The sequence below is a fragment of the Spea bombifrons genome, chromosome 2 (genome assembly GCF_027358695.1).
Source record: "Spea bombifrons isolate aSpeBom1 chromosome 2, aSpeBom1.2.pri, whole genome shotgun sequence".
Classification (NCBI taxonomy): domain Eukaryota; kingdom Metazoa; phylum Chordata; class Amphibia; order Anura; family Pelobatidae; genus Spea; species Spea bombifrons.
Genome location: NC_071088.1, coordinates 9,145,404 through 9,159,119, shown reverse-complemented (window position 1 = coordinate 9,159,119; position 13,716 = coordinate 9,145,404). Strand labels below are relative to the sequence as shown.

Sequence of the window (13,716 nt, the reverse complement as noted above, 5' to 3'; positions counted from 1 at the left end):
AGCAATCTATATCTACTGGAAATTGGAGGCAGATAAACCCCATTTGGCCGTCTAGTCTGACCATTTTTCTTGCTGTAAAGACTCAGACCTTAATCAATCCTTGTCTTGTCCTACATTTAGGAGCCATATGCCTATCCCATGCATGTTTAAATATCCTTACTGTGTTAACCTCTATCACTTATTCTGGGAGGCTCTTCCACTTATCTGCTACCCTTTCTTACATTACCTCTAAGCCTCTGACTCGCTAGTTTTAGATTATGATCTTTTTTTCTAACATTGTTTCTCCTTTGAAATAAACTTCCCTCTTGTCTTGCAAGATTAAATTCATGTTATGTATATGCATTAGAAACAGTGATAGACATGCTACCACCTACAAAGAATCAGGAATATAGCATAGAATATTTTTTTACAAAGTTACACACTGCACTAAATAAGAGAAAGTATTAATTACTCAATACAATGAGGCTGTATAGAAGAAGCATATAAAGGATCCAGGATGATTAGAAGTGGTAACTAAATGCATACTGCATCCAGACACCTGTGGCTACAAATGAAATTGCACTTAGGAAAGAATACTGATCATCTTTTAAGAACTGCATCTTATTTTAGCTGTTTTTGTTCTTATCATTTTGCCTTGGTGAATCCCACAACAGTATATTGCACAGGGATCTCTGATGTGGTCATCCAATTGTGAATGGAGCATGACAGGAAGGTCATTATCTAAATATATATATATTTTCCAATTCTTAAATAACACTGTGTGATTTCAATCAAAGGAAGGGCAGTGATTTAAAAGGCACGTAACATATGGTGTATGTTTAAAGAAAAAAAAGTGGAACTAGAAAGCCAGGAGGCTGTTCCTGGAGCAACCACTAGATGGCGTTTGACTTCATTAAAAACACGCAAAACTCAAGAAACTGTCAGAACTCATGACAAAGGTACAATGGTGGTTATGTCCAAAAAGTGATTCTTATGTAAAGTTTGACAACCATGGAAACCTATAAAATGGTCCAATCAGAAGGAAAATTCTATTGGTTGCTATGGTGACAAGACTACTTTTCAACCATTACACCAGAATCCCGATTTCTGTTGTATAGCCCTCATTCTGTCTTCAAAATACCAGGTCATTAATATTAATAGACACATCTAACCCCCCCAATGCAAGAAAACTATTTAGAATATCTCCACATACAAATATATTCCCAAAGATCGCTATAATTTCATACTGAACAATAAACAGGCACTGCACTACATAACAACCATAATAAAAAGTATGTTATTTTTTAATCTATAACTAATCAAGCACAATAGAATTTCATTATATTACATTACATTTACTTAAATAGCACCAGCGGATTCCATAGCGCTATTAGTAATAGTGGACAGTAAAAATTTGATGATAAGATTTATGGATGTTAAGACATATTTATACAGGAGGAGAAGAGCCCTCTGTTTTTGAGAGCTTACAATCTATTAGAAGTACTCTGGATTTCTATTTGAAATAAACTCACTAGTTTCATTAGACTCATTTTTTTGATATTCTAATCCATATTGAACAATAAAACAATTGATCCCACAAGGATGGAATATCTGTATACATATACAACAAGCTGTGCTTGATGTAGGGGTGTGAGAAACTTTGGGATACAGAAACACTTGTATCTGATACAGTTAATTTTATAAAAGAAAGTGGTAGAATTGGAACATAAAAAAACAGAATCTCAACCCAAAGGGCAAAAATAACTCAAAACTATCCCTTGTCCTTAATCTAGTTAAAAATAGTTGTTAAGTCATCCATTCAAATCACTGCTGCAGGAAGTGTATTTGGAGACTGATTTACTAGAATATTGAACTTGAAGTTAAAATGTTTTGACTACAGAGATCTGAATATTTTTCCAATTAATCTCAGTATTTGATCAGTTCTTAGATCAGTAGAAGGATGGCCACCACACAATGACAATCGATGTCCTCCAGACACCTGCCTCTGACATCCTGAGATGTAGGATGCTCCTGGATTGGGTCTGAGGATACCCCTCTCCCAGTGGCATCTAGAAAGACCCCCTAAACTCTAAGACCTATTTTACATATACACAATTTGTAGTCAGTCATACCTGATTTAGAGTTAGGCCTAACGCTAATGATTACATTTCTGGATAATGGAATTTGTAATCGAAGTTGCACAGATCTTCTAAGCTGTGCAGTTAAGCATCCTGACCACCAAAGGGCTGTTGTAGTACTCCATACTGGGTAATGTATATTGCTCCAATATAATGGTGTTGGTGCATCCCAGGGACTTGAATGAGAAGAAAGAAAGAAAGAAAGAAAGAAAGAAAGAAAGAAAGAAAGAAAGAAAGAAAGAAAGAAAGAAAGAAAGATAGTAAAATAAGCAATGTAATGCCTCTTACACTGATGTGGCTTTAAATATATTATAGCTTAACATGTGGTGTATAAAGTTGTGGTCCCCTATAGTGTGAACACAAAAAATAATATTAATAATTTTATTTCTATTACGAGGTAATTTAAATGTAAACATATTCCATCAATGTTTTCTCTTATATCAGTAGGGTGGATGTTTCACTGATACTGATAACACAGGCTGGTGTCATGTGACCCACTAGGTTTGATGAGTACCATTTTACTTAAAACCGTTTTGATGCTGAGTGAGGGTTGTATACTATGTAAAGTGAGTGTTCATGCATGACACAATCACTCAGGAAATCGGGGGAGACGCATCATGCATTAGTCCCCCCCTGAGACTAAACTCCGAACAAATTCTCAACAAGGCCATCAGGATGAAAGGACACCTATAACACACTCACAGGACTGTATCACCAACACACTCACAGAACTGTATCACTAACACACTCACAGAACTGTATCACTAACACACTCGCAGAACTGTATCACTAACACACTCACAGGACTGTATCACCAACACACTCACAGAACTGTATCACTAACACACTCACAGAACTGTATCACTAACACACTCGCAGAACTGTATCACTAACACACTCACAGAACTGTATCACCAACACACTCACAGAACTGTATCACCAACACACTCACAGAACTGTATCACTAACACACTCACAGAACTGTATCACCAACACACTCACAGAACTGTATCACTAACACACTCACAGAACTGTATCACTAACACACTCACAGAACTGTATCACTAACACACTCACAGAACTGTATCACTAACACACTCACAGAACTGTATCACCAACGCACTCACAGAACTGTATCACCAACACACTCACAGAACTGTATCACTAACACACTCACAGAACTGTGGAACAAGCACAATTACAGAACTGTATCACTAATTCACTTTATAGAACTGTATCACCAACACACTTACAGAACTGTATCATCAACACACTTACAGAACTGTATCATCAACACACTTACAGAACTGTATCATCAACACACTTACAGAACTGTATCACCAACACCCTTACAGAACTGTATCACCAACACACTTACAGAACTGTATCATCAACACACTTACAGAACTGTATCATCAACACACTTACAGAACTGTATCACCAACACCCTTACAGAACTGTATCACCAACACACTTACAGAACTGTATCATCAACACACTTACAGAACTGTATTACCAACACACTTACAGAAGTGAATCACCAACACACTTACAGAACTGTATCATCAACACACTTACAGAACTGTATCATCAGAACACTTACAGAAGTGAATCACCAGCACACTTACAGAACTGTATCACTAACACACTTACAGAACTGTATCATCAACACACTTACAGAACTGTGTAACCAGCACACTTACAGAAGTGAATCACCAGCACACTTACAGAAGTGAATCACCAGCACACTTCCAGAACTGTATCACCAACACAACAGAAGTTTATCACCAACACACTTACAGAATGATACACTGTATTAGTCACTTATATCACTATATCACTAAGACACACAGAGTATTGTCACTAACATTCTTCTGACTGTCACTGACACACAGAACTCACAATGAATATCACTCACTGCTGAATGCCATTGACTGTCACTAACTCTGCCCCCCAGCAGGATGTTACTCACACCCCAAACAGAGTGTCACAACACCGACACAGTAACTACCCCACACTCACATGGAGTTAAATCACTGTCACATGTCACACGACCAGTAACACACACAACGGCACTTCTTCAGCTCACAGCTGCAGTGGTGTATTGTTACAAAGTAACACAATGTAACACACAAGCCAATACCCTCTAACCCAGCCTTACAGCAGGGTCTGTAGCGCAGTCTGGCGGGGGGACTGGGTCCTGATTAAGGCAGATTTCACTAATTGAGCTGCCATTGATCCTTATAACCGTTAGCACAGCCATTACCACGCTTCACTTCTTAACGCCAGAATACATATTTAACGGCCGTTGGACAGCTGCACGTCAGACCAGCAATATATCCCAACAAAAACAGCAAAGCTGGGGGGTCAGGGGCTGTATGGAGACCCCCTATCTATTTGATCCCTCTAGCATCATTAATTCACCCAGTTACTCCCCACTACTGTTAGATCTTCATTAAACTTTAGATAAGTCATTCTGTGTGTCCTATACATATATCTATACATCCCTCTGTGTTTAGCCAGACCAATCAATTTACAGATTATTTTAACCCTTTTTGTAGAGCCCAGTGATCAGTATCACTCTCTACAACGGGTGACTCATTGCCTCTGTCAGTGAAATGGTTAATGCATGGTAAATTATGTCCTACAATCGTTCATCATTTTATAATTCGATGACAAGGGATAAATATTCGTTAAATAGAATGCTTCCCGTTCCAAATATACTGTAAGTACTAAATCAATTAAAAAGAAGCCACTTATTAATTCGCTAATAATTTAAATATTATATATACATGTAATTGCACATAAAATTAACCCAATACATATAATATGCCATATTTCGTTTTGGTTTTGTTTTTTTGCAAAAAATAAATTGCTTATCTCATAAAAATACAACTTGAAACAGTAATATTGTCAGTTTTTTTAAAAAATAATTACTTTTTGAAATAAGCTATGGAATTGTATGGAAAATGGTTACAGAATCCACATTACGATTTCACTCCACATTGTGTAGATCAGAAATATAATTCCAGTGAATGTTTCCTGCTGCATCAGATCTGATTTCTAGGTCAATATTGGGTTAAATTGTTAGTATTTACTTTATTTTATATATTAATTTATTTGACTTGGTAATAAACCTGCAGAGTTAAGTGGATATAGAAGACAGTATTGTGCTTAGTGAGTGTTTGCTCTAGGGCAAGAAAGTCACTGTGTTTGTACAATCTATTAACCCTTTCCAGTGATAAACTGGGAGATTTTTTTTTTCTTTATAGGGGTATAGTTTGTTTCTTTTCAAAACTGTTATTGTTATACAGAAGCCTGAGGTTTTGTTTGGTCTACCCCCCCCCTTTTTTCACAACAGCTGTCATTGTATTTTGTCATCTCACAAAGATCTGTGCCCTGGTTGGATCACAGGGTGGCTCTCATTGAGCATGGCCCTGGCTAGTGACATCAGATTGCCAACAGCTCCTCATTGGTCCATGCCAAGCCCATTCTAGGACAATGACATTGTTCTCAGGCACTGCCTATATAACCAGAGCCATAAGGGGAACCTGGCTATCACTGTCACAACAGACAAGGCAGCTGCAGCAGAGTCTTAGGTGCATCTCCAAGCATCTGCACTTAGCAAGTAAGTCTTACCCTGACTTTTTTCCAGCCTTACATTATCCTAAATTCTTGGCTATGCTGATCATTTATTTTTTATTTAAAATATTTTTTTACTATAAGCCTCTCACTGAAATAGTGGTTTTTGGCACTGCTGTCAGAAAAGCAGAGGTCCCTCACATAAGTCTATTATTTTTTTGGTGATTGGGTCAATTAGTGATTAAAATGGGAGCATGGAATTATTTCTATATAGTTTGTCACATTATAACATTTTAAATGTCCAGTATGTTTTAAGTGGACTGTATTAGTATTAGATTGTTAGATAGATAGATAGATAGATAGATAGATAGATAGATAGATAGATAGATAAAAAGAAAGATCGTGATGATTTGATTGTGTCTCGTATATCTTGGGGTAATAATCTAATTCATCTACCTGGATGACTTTCTCCGGGTGCCCTGCGTGCCCATAGAGAACTGGTCCCCTGCCCTGCTCTGACCCTCTCTTTTTTGCCCCACTAGGTCCTGCCCTGACCTCGCATGGACTCCGACGCCAGCCTGGGCTCCAGCCGAGCCTCCTCCCCAGAGGTAGATGACATTTTCCTGCACTCCCGGAAAGGAGGGGGTTTCTCGGGCACCGTGTCCTCCTCCACCATGAGCGACTCCCCGCCCGAGCTGAGCGCCGAGCTCCGCAATGCTATGGCCATGGCCGCGGCGGCCGGTGATAAGCTCGGTGCCTTCAAAGCGGCGGCAGCAGCAGCAGCTGCAGCGGCCGCAAAGAAGGACAAGAAGCAGATGAGCGAGCCCGAGCTGCAGCAGCTGAGGCTGAAGATCAACAGCCGCGAGCGCAAGAGGATGCACGACCTGAACATCGCCATGGACGGCCTCAGGGAGGTCATGCCCTATGCCCATGGACCTTCCGTGCGCAAACTCTCCAAGATCGCCACCCTGCTGTTGGCCCGCAACTACATCCTCATGCTCACCAACTCCTTGGAGGAGATGAAGCGACTGGTCAGCGAGATCTACGGTGGGCACCATCACCACCACGCTGCAGCCGCAGCAGCTGCAGCTGCCGCAGCTTACCATCCATCAGCGTGCGGGGGGATCAGCCACGGAGCCCCTCTGTCTGGACACCCAGTGGGGCACCCCGTGCACCACCCTTTACTGCCATCCACTGCCTCTCTTACAGCTTCAGGCATCACAGCGGTGAGGGCAGCTCCTCCACCTCCTCCTCCACCACCACCCAGCTCCTCACATCCAACTTCTCATGGGCTCCTCAAGTCACCCAGCCCAGGCTCTGGCCCTTTGGGTGGTGGCTTTCCACACTGGAGTGGCATGCCCTGCCCTTGTAGCATGTGTCAGGTCCCTTCTGCAGCCCATCATCATGTGAGTGGGGCCAGCTTGTCCAGGCTGAGCACAGACTCAAAGTGACTGCATCTGCCCTGGAGGGGACCAGAGCTACCCCTGTATACCGATAGGTGATGGTGGCTTTCAGCAATGTCAGTCCCTGGGACAGAGAGGGAGGGGATGCTGTGAGTTCTGATGCCTTTCAGCGACCCAGCACACCAGCCCTGCAAGATCTGACCAGACTTCTGGGACACTTAAAGGAGATATTGCTTTGCTTTGCTGGGCTGGGATGTTGGTCCTACTAAAAAGTTGTGTAGGTGGAAGGTGTCCTGATTCCTTGTTTTGCAATGGGGGGCATCTGGGGCAGTTTTGGACCTGCAAAGTTCTGACCCAGAAAACAAATGGAACAAGAGATCACATCTTAATTAACCTTATTTTGTGCGTTTTAGGCATTTAACTTTGCTATATATATCCTGAGCCTTCATTAACAGACTTTTCTAGAACTAGAAGGACCTCAGGTGAGTCTCACCGTAAGGACTAGGGAACTCCATATTCTCTGCTCAGCTGCCCTCATGTTTGGTTAGTGCATTAAGTGGGCAATTTTCCACGAGTGACGGGCTTTGCAATTCACAGCAGCCATTTAGCCGGCCTTGGTCTAATAGGGGCATTTGTCGACAAATGATATCACAAAGTACTGTTATTGCTACAATGCTGCAAATGTATTTCATCACTTTCAATGATTTCAGATTTGAGACACCGAATGACAAAACATCTCTATCTTATCCCTAAATTCCACAAATTGCTACAGAAATAGAATCACACTTTTTATGGGTAAATGTTAAACATTTTTGGGGGCTAATAATCTAGGTACCCAATAGATCGGATCCGGCTAAAGCCAAACAAAAGACCACAGGGTATTTTATAGCAATTTTAATGTGATACGTTAAAAAAACATTTTTTTATTATTATTATAAATCTTACCTTACTGAACATGGGCCTAATTGTTTAACCCCCTGAGTGCCAGAGCTGGACACAAATCAGTGCTATGCAATGCCTTGAACATCTCTCTGGCACGTAAAGGGTTGGCATTATATATTGACGCACCTGCTCAATGAAATTCGGGGCAAGTCTTTTAAATCTGACGCAACTTGTATGATAAACCCATGTGGTGGCAGAAGTGGGATTATTTTAGCATCCTCAACCCTTTAATCACTTTGAGAAGTGTCCCCCTCTGAGATCCTGATTGCAGAGGGAACGGACAATGGCAGCCAGAAAACAATACGACTGAGTAAAGCAGAGCTTCCAAGGGAGAGGTCCAGGGGTAACAATGTGGGGCAGGCAGCTGGGGGACTTTCCATGTAATTTTCTTGCAGACACTAAAATGAAATACAGACACATCAAAGGAGTGAACAAGAAATGGCACATGCAGTGAGATCAACTACGTTTGGCTCACAATAAGGGATTCAATTTGACCACCCAGATCTAGATTCACAAGTGAAGTGAAGTGAAGTGAAGTGAAGCCTCTGCAAAAGTCCGAATATATAACACCTTCACAGCCAGCAAAAGCAGCAATCAACTGCCCCAAAACACAGCATTTACTTATCATACATCCATTTGATCCATACATTCATCCAACTGAAATAACACTTAGAATCATATAGCATTAACGTCACTAGTATATATCAAACTCACAAACGTCACTGTTTTAATAATTACTAGAGCAACTGTCCTTACTTTGGATGGAAACATCAAAAAGGGAGGAAAATGATCAAAATGTGTCTGTTGATTTCTATGTTTGTTTTTAGATGTTTATTAGTTTATTTGTAAATAGATGGAAATTTATTTAGGCATAAACATATGGTTTGTGCACTTGTACAAATACAAATCACGTACTGATTGTTTTTTTTTCTTAATTTGTGTCAATGATGTTTTTACTAAACTGCCAATATAATAATGTATGTTTAAAAAGAAATTCTAGAACCCATCACTGCCTGCTTTCCCAATGTTAGACTCACTGTCTGCATTTGAATCTATGTTAGATCACTGCCTATATCGGATATTATATCACCTGTTTATTTTTGTAAAAAGAAAAGTGCTAAAATATTTATTACTTTTATTTGGTTTTGACAAAAGAACAAATGATTATTATTAAATAAATGATTTAAGATAAAACGATTATTTTCTGTGGTTTTTTTATTTATTTTATTTTGAATACTAAATATTTTACCATAGGGGTCAGCTTGTTAAGATATATTATATATAATGTACATATCAGTATTAATTATATATATATATATATATATATATATGTAGATATATATATATTTTATATAGATATTTATATATATTGTATAATATAATTTAAAGTATATTAAAAGTAATTAAAAGTATATTTGCCTTTCGATTTGAACTTTTGTACAAATAATTTTACATTTGTCAAATCAACATCATATCTATATTTTTTGTTTTAAATTCTCAATGCGAGGGGTAATTTGTCAACAGCGGTTACAATAATGTAAGGAAATTGGTCATTTATTTTCCAACCACTAACAATTTAACTCCTTGAAAGAAGGATAACAGCCACACGACACCATAAGAGTTGAAAGTTATTCCCTGCCACATCATTTTAACAGAGTCACAAAGTATACCCCAATGTACTGCGCTGCGGAATATGATGGTGCTATATACATCTATAAATAATAAAATAAAACAAAGGTATGTGTGACTATAGTAACTCACACAGAACGGGTCAGACTCCGTATTAAGAGTACTCTGATGGTTACCCTTGTAAAACAGCAATAGACAAGTTTAGCAAGATCTGGCTCCTTAACCCTTTACGATCTGGAGTGTTGACCAATGCATTGCATCGGCGTTGGAAACAACTTTGTCACCCAAATTGTTAAGTGGGGCCATATAGTTACATTGGGGGTCCATACAGCAGATTTTAAGTTTCATGGCACACACTGGGTTAACCCCCACTAGCCCCTATCCCATTATGTATGGAACAAATTCTCCAACACTTCACACACCATGGAGAACATATAGAGGAACCCAATAGGGGTTGTCTATTTTTGCATTGTATCACATTGTTGTTATCATTATTATTATTTATTTATTTATTTTACAAAAGGAAAAAAAACACATTTATTTTCCACACCAATAGACTTAACCAGAAATATAATTTGAAGAGGTTTAGGATATAAATATTCTTGCATTTCATACTTTATAAAGATTTCTCCCATTATTCACGCTCATCTTCAGCTCTTTAAACTGCCTCTACCTTGATTTTTTTCTCTTAAAATTCAGTCTTGGTTAATTCAACTTTAAATTATATTAAAATAATTAAAGACATTAAAATCTATTAAATATGTTTACTTAAATTGCATCTATCTTTCATCAGCTGACACCAATGTAATGTATTAGCAATACAGATTTTTTACAAGGTAATATTTGTATACTATTATTATTTATTAATTAAATTACATATATCATTCATAAATTGATATATTTTAATGTTCTAGTTTATTTATAATGAAAGTATTTCTAAACTACTATTAACATTATTATATTTTATTACATTACAACATTACTATCATTAATAAATTGACATCAATGCAGTATATTTATATTTTCCCTAAAAATTATTTTTATAAAACGTATATTTTTCTATTTATCAAATAATAAATGTAAGTATTCATATCTAGCGTATACATGTTAAAAAATACTCCGTTTTAGCTCTGACCTCTAATCACCAATAAATAAATATAAATATTTTAAATTACAATTTCTTTTTTTGTACCTGCTGTCATTTTCTCATCATTAAGCAAAACTTTCCCACAAGACCAACAATATCCTGTATTTGGCATTCGTTGATTTCTTAGGTGGACAAAATAATAATTGCATCCCCATTTCCAAATTTATTTTTTTTTTACAAGGAAAGCATATTATTATTATTATTATTATTATTATTATCATCATCATCAAAAATATAAGATCCAGCTATATTTCGTTAATTAACCTAATTTGTAGTTTGTTAAAAATGCAATTTGTAGATATATTTTTTAAATATCCAATTAACAGTTTTAACACGAAAAAAGAAAACGAAATATTTTCCTGAAACACTCAATCCACAATTAACACATTTTTGGCACACATAATTTAAAACCTAAAATCAATTTATTTTCCCTCAATCAGTAACATTTTGTCAGCCTCTGATGTTAACCTTCTGAGCGCTGGGGATTGTGATGTTCACTCTCCATCCATTCAATGGTGGAAAAAAACTATAAATAATGAAAATATAAAAACAGTGTGTACTTAAACAATAATAGTGTATCTTTAGAGCGCTATTCAGTTTCGTTTTCCACGTGTTGGTATCACATATCCAGCCGTTGCATTAAGCTCCCATAGGACTACATGCTGTTTGTGTATTGCAATAGTAATGATCTCTTTTATGTTTTAACCCATTAAACACACAGTAGTGGTTTAGTAATAATGGCTATATATATATATATATATATATATATATATATATATAATTCTACTATATATTTTATTCTATTACATTATTATATAGTATTTGTATTTAGGTGGCTGGCCAATACTTTCATATGAAAAACGAAAGCTTATCGCTAGGAATTTTTTTCCTTCATTTTTTGTTGTTTTCGTTTAATTTACATGTTATAATTATATAAAATAATATATATTATATATTTGTTATCATGAGGAAACCAAGCACTTTATTGAAGGCAATTTATTTATTTTACACTCCTTTGACTTTTTAACTTTTCTTTTTTTTTTTTTTAACTCTTGGCCAGATCCTGGGCATGCCCTAATGACTCCAAATAGTTGCTCGACTAAGAAAGAGGATTTTTTCTTTTCTTGCTAAAACCAATGAGGACACTGCCAGCACAGGCTTATCTTTAATGTGTTCATTGGTAGGCATCTAGTTGATTCCCCATAGGTTTTAGCAGGTGCTCATCTAGAGCACACAAAGTAAAAAATCCACATGTACTTAATGTAGCAGGGAGTGAGCAAAAGGTGCAAAATGCTAGATTCAAAAACATTTAGACAAAAGCAATGTATGATATATTAAAATGGTCCGCGGTTCCCATTTACAGTTGCTTATCCAACATTAAATAAATAAAACCTAGCAGATTAGTCTTTTTTTTTCATTTGATAGTCTTAACAAATAAAACAGCACAAGTGTTGAAGAATTCTCCTTTTCTGGCAATTTGGTGCTCTAAGCAAAAATGGCGAAACATGGTTTACATGACCAAAAAATTGTTTCCAGAAAAGGTTTGAGGATTTAACAGCACTAGGAATGGCACTATATTCAATTTTAGAAGATCAGGTGGAACAGCACCTTAAATATCCGTATCCAGTAAGATCTATGAGTTATGCAAGTGCTGTGTGCACTTTTGGGGATTTTCCATCTTACATGAGTAGATCCCTCCCTTATTGAAAGAGTTAAATGTCAGAGCCCCTTTACATTTATTTATACAGATCTATGGAGTGTTACTTTTAAACCTACAATACCGCGGATTTTTTTAAATAAATGTGTAATATAATATTCTGCAACATTGTAAAATGTATTGTTTCACTTTTAATGCAGTATTTGCCCCATAAATGTAAGTATGTCTTTTTTTTAAATACCTTAACTACAGTATACCAGTTGACACATAGGGGTAAACAGACAAACAACGATCTCATGCTACTGGCTGTGGAGCATTCACTGCAATGAGCTTCTGTTGTGGCAAAGGCCTGAGATTACATCAAATCGATGTTTTCAATTAATATTTTTTTGGTTTGGATATGCAATCAGTGATCATTGGTCTGTTATTATATAAATGTGTAAGTGAATTCAATACATTTTTGGATTTGATCATTGTAAATTGCCTTGAGGAGTTAATCTGCAATCATTTTCAGCAATGGTCTAGATTTACAGAAAGTACAAACATTTTATTGTAAAGCATTAAAACCTGCCATAAAGTATGTCTGAATGATCACAAAAATCAGTATTTTATGGTGTACTGAGTCTAGCCACTTTTAATGACAAAAAAACACTTTAATCCAAATATATTTAAGGGACACCTATGCTGCTTTATGAAAAGGGTCAGGGTTACCTCATTGCCTTTAAAATACATTTCAAATTTATCCCTGACATTATGCCTATTCATCTAACCCATTGGCTGCAGTTGACATGAGTTAACCGTTTATTCTCCCATCTATAGGGAGGAGAAACAAGAATTAGAGATTTACCAATTAGCACTGCTTTAGTGTGACAGTGGTACTCAGGCAAAAGAGAACAGGAGCAGGTGAGAATTAGAGGAACTAATTAGCAAATCTTCTTTGTCTCTATTAAAGTCAATAATTAGCACCCTGACAGCTGCAACACATCAGCCAGGAGCTAAGGAGATCCACAGAGCTGGCTGACTGCTTGCACACTTCTGCCCAGAGGGCTTGGGGCTTCCATAACATTAACAGGTGGAGAAAGGGTGGGGAAAACTGCCTGTAATCCTATTGTGGTGAGAGAGGATTTGCAGGTACTGATGATGCATTAGAAGGTTTCAGTTCCAATCCCTTTCTCATAATGCCCCCTGGGGTAATAAGGATTGAAGACAATTAACTCTTTGGAAACCAGGAAAAGGTGT

The 13,716-nt window shown here is 37.2% G+C and overlaps 1 protein-coding gene across 1 annotated transcript; it reads left to right on the top strand.

Moving 5' to 3' along the window:
- The first annotated feature begins 5,687 nt into the window (after window positions 1-5,687).
- On the top strand, window positions 5,688-7,841 carry OLIG2 (oligodendrocyte transcription factor 2). The gene is made up of 2 exons (XM_053456677.1): window positions 5,688-5,745; window positions 6,242-7,841. Exon 2 carries the CDS (start codon window positions 6,260-6,262, stop codon window positions 7,148-7,150), a length of 891 nt encoding a protein of 296 aa, XP_053312652.1. The 5' UTR covers window positions 5,688-5,745; window positions 6,242-6,259; the 3' UTR covers window positions 7,151-7,841.
- Window positions 7,842-13,716: the final 5,875 nt, after the last annotated feature.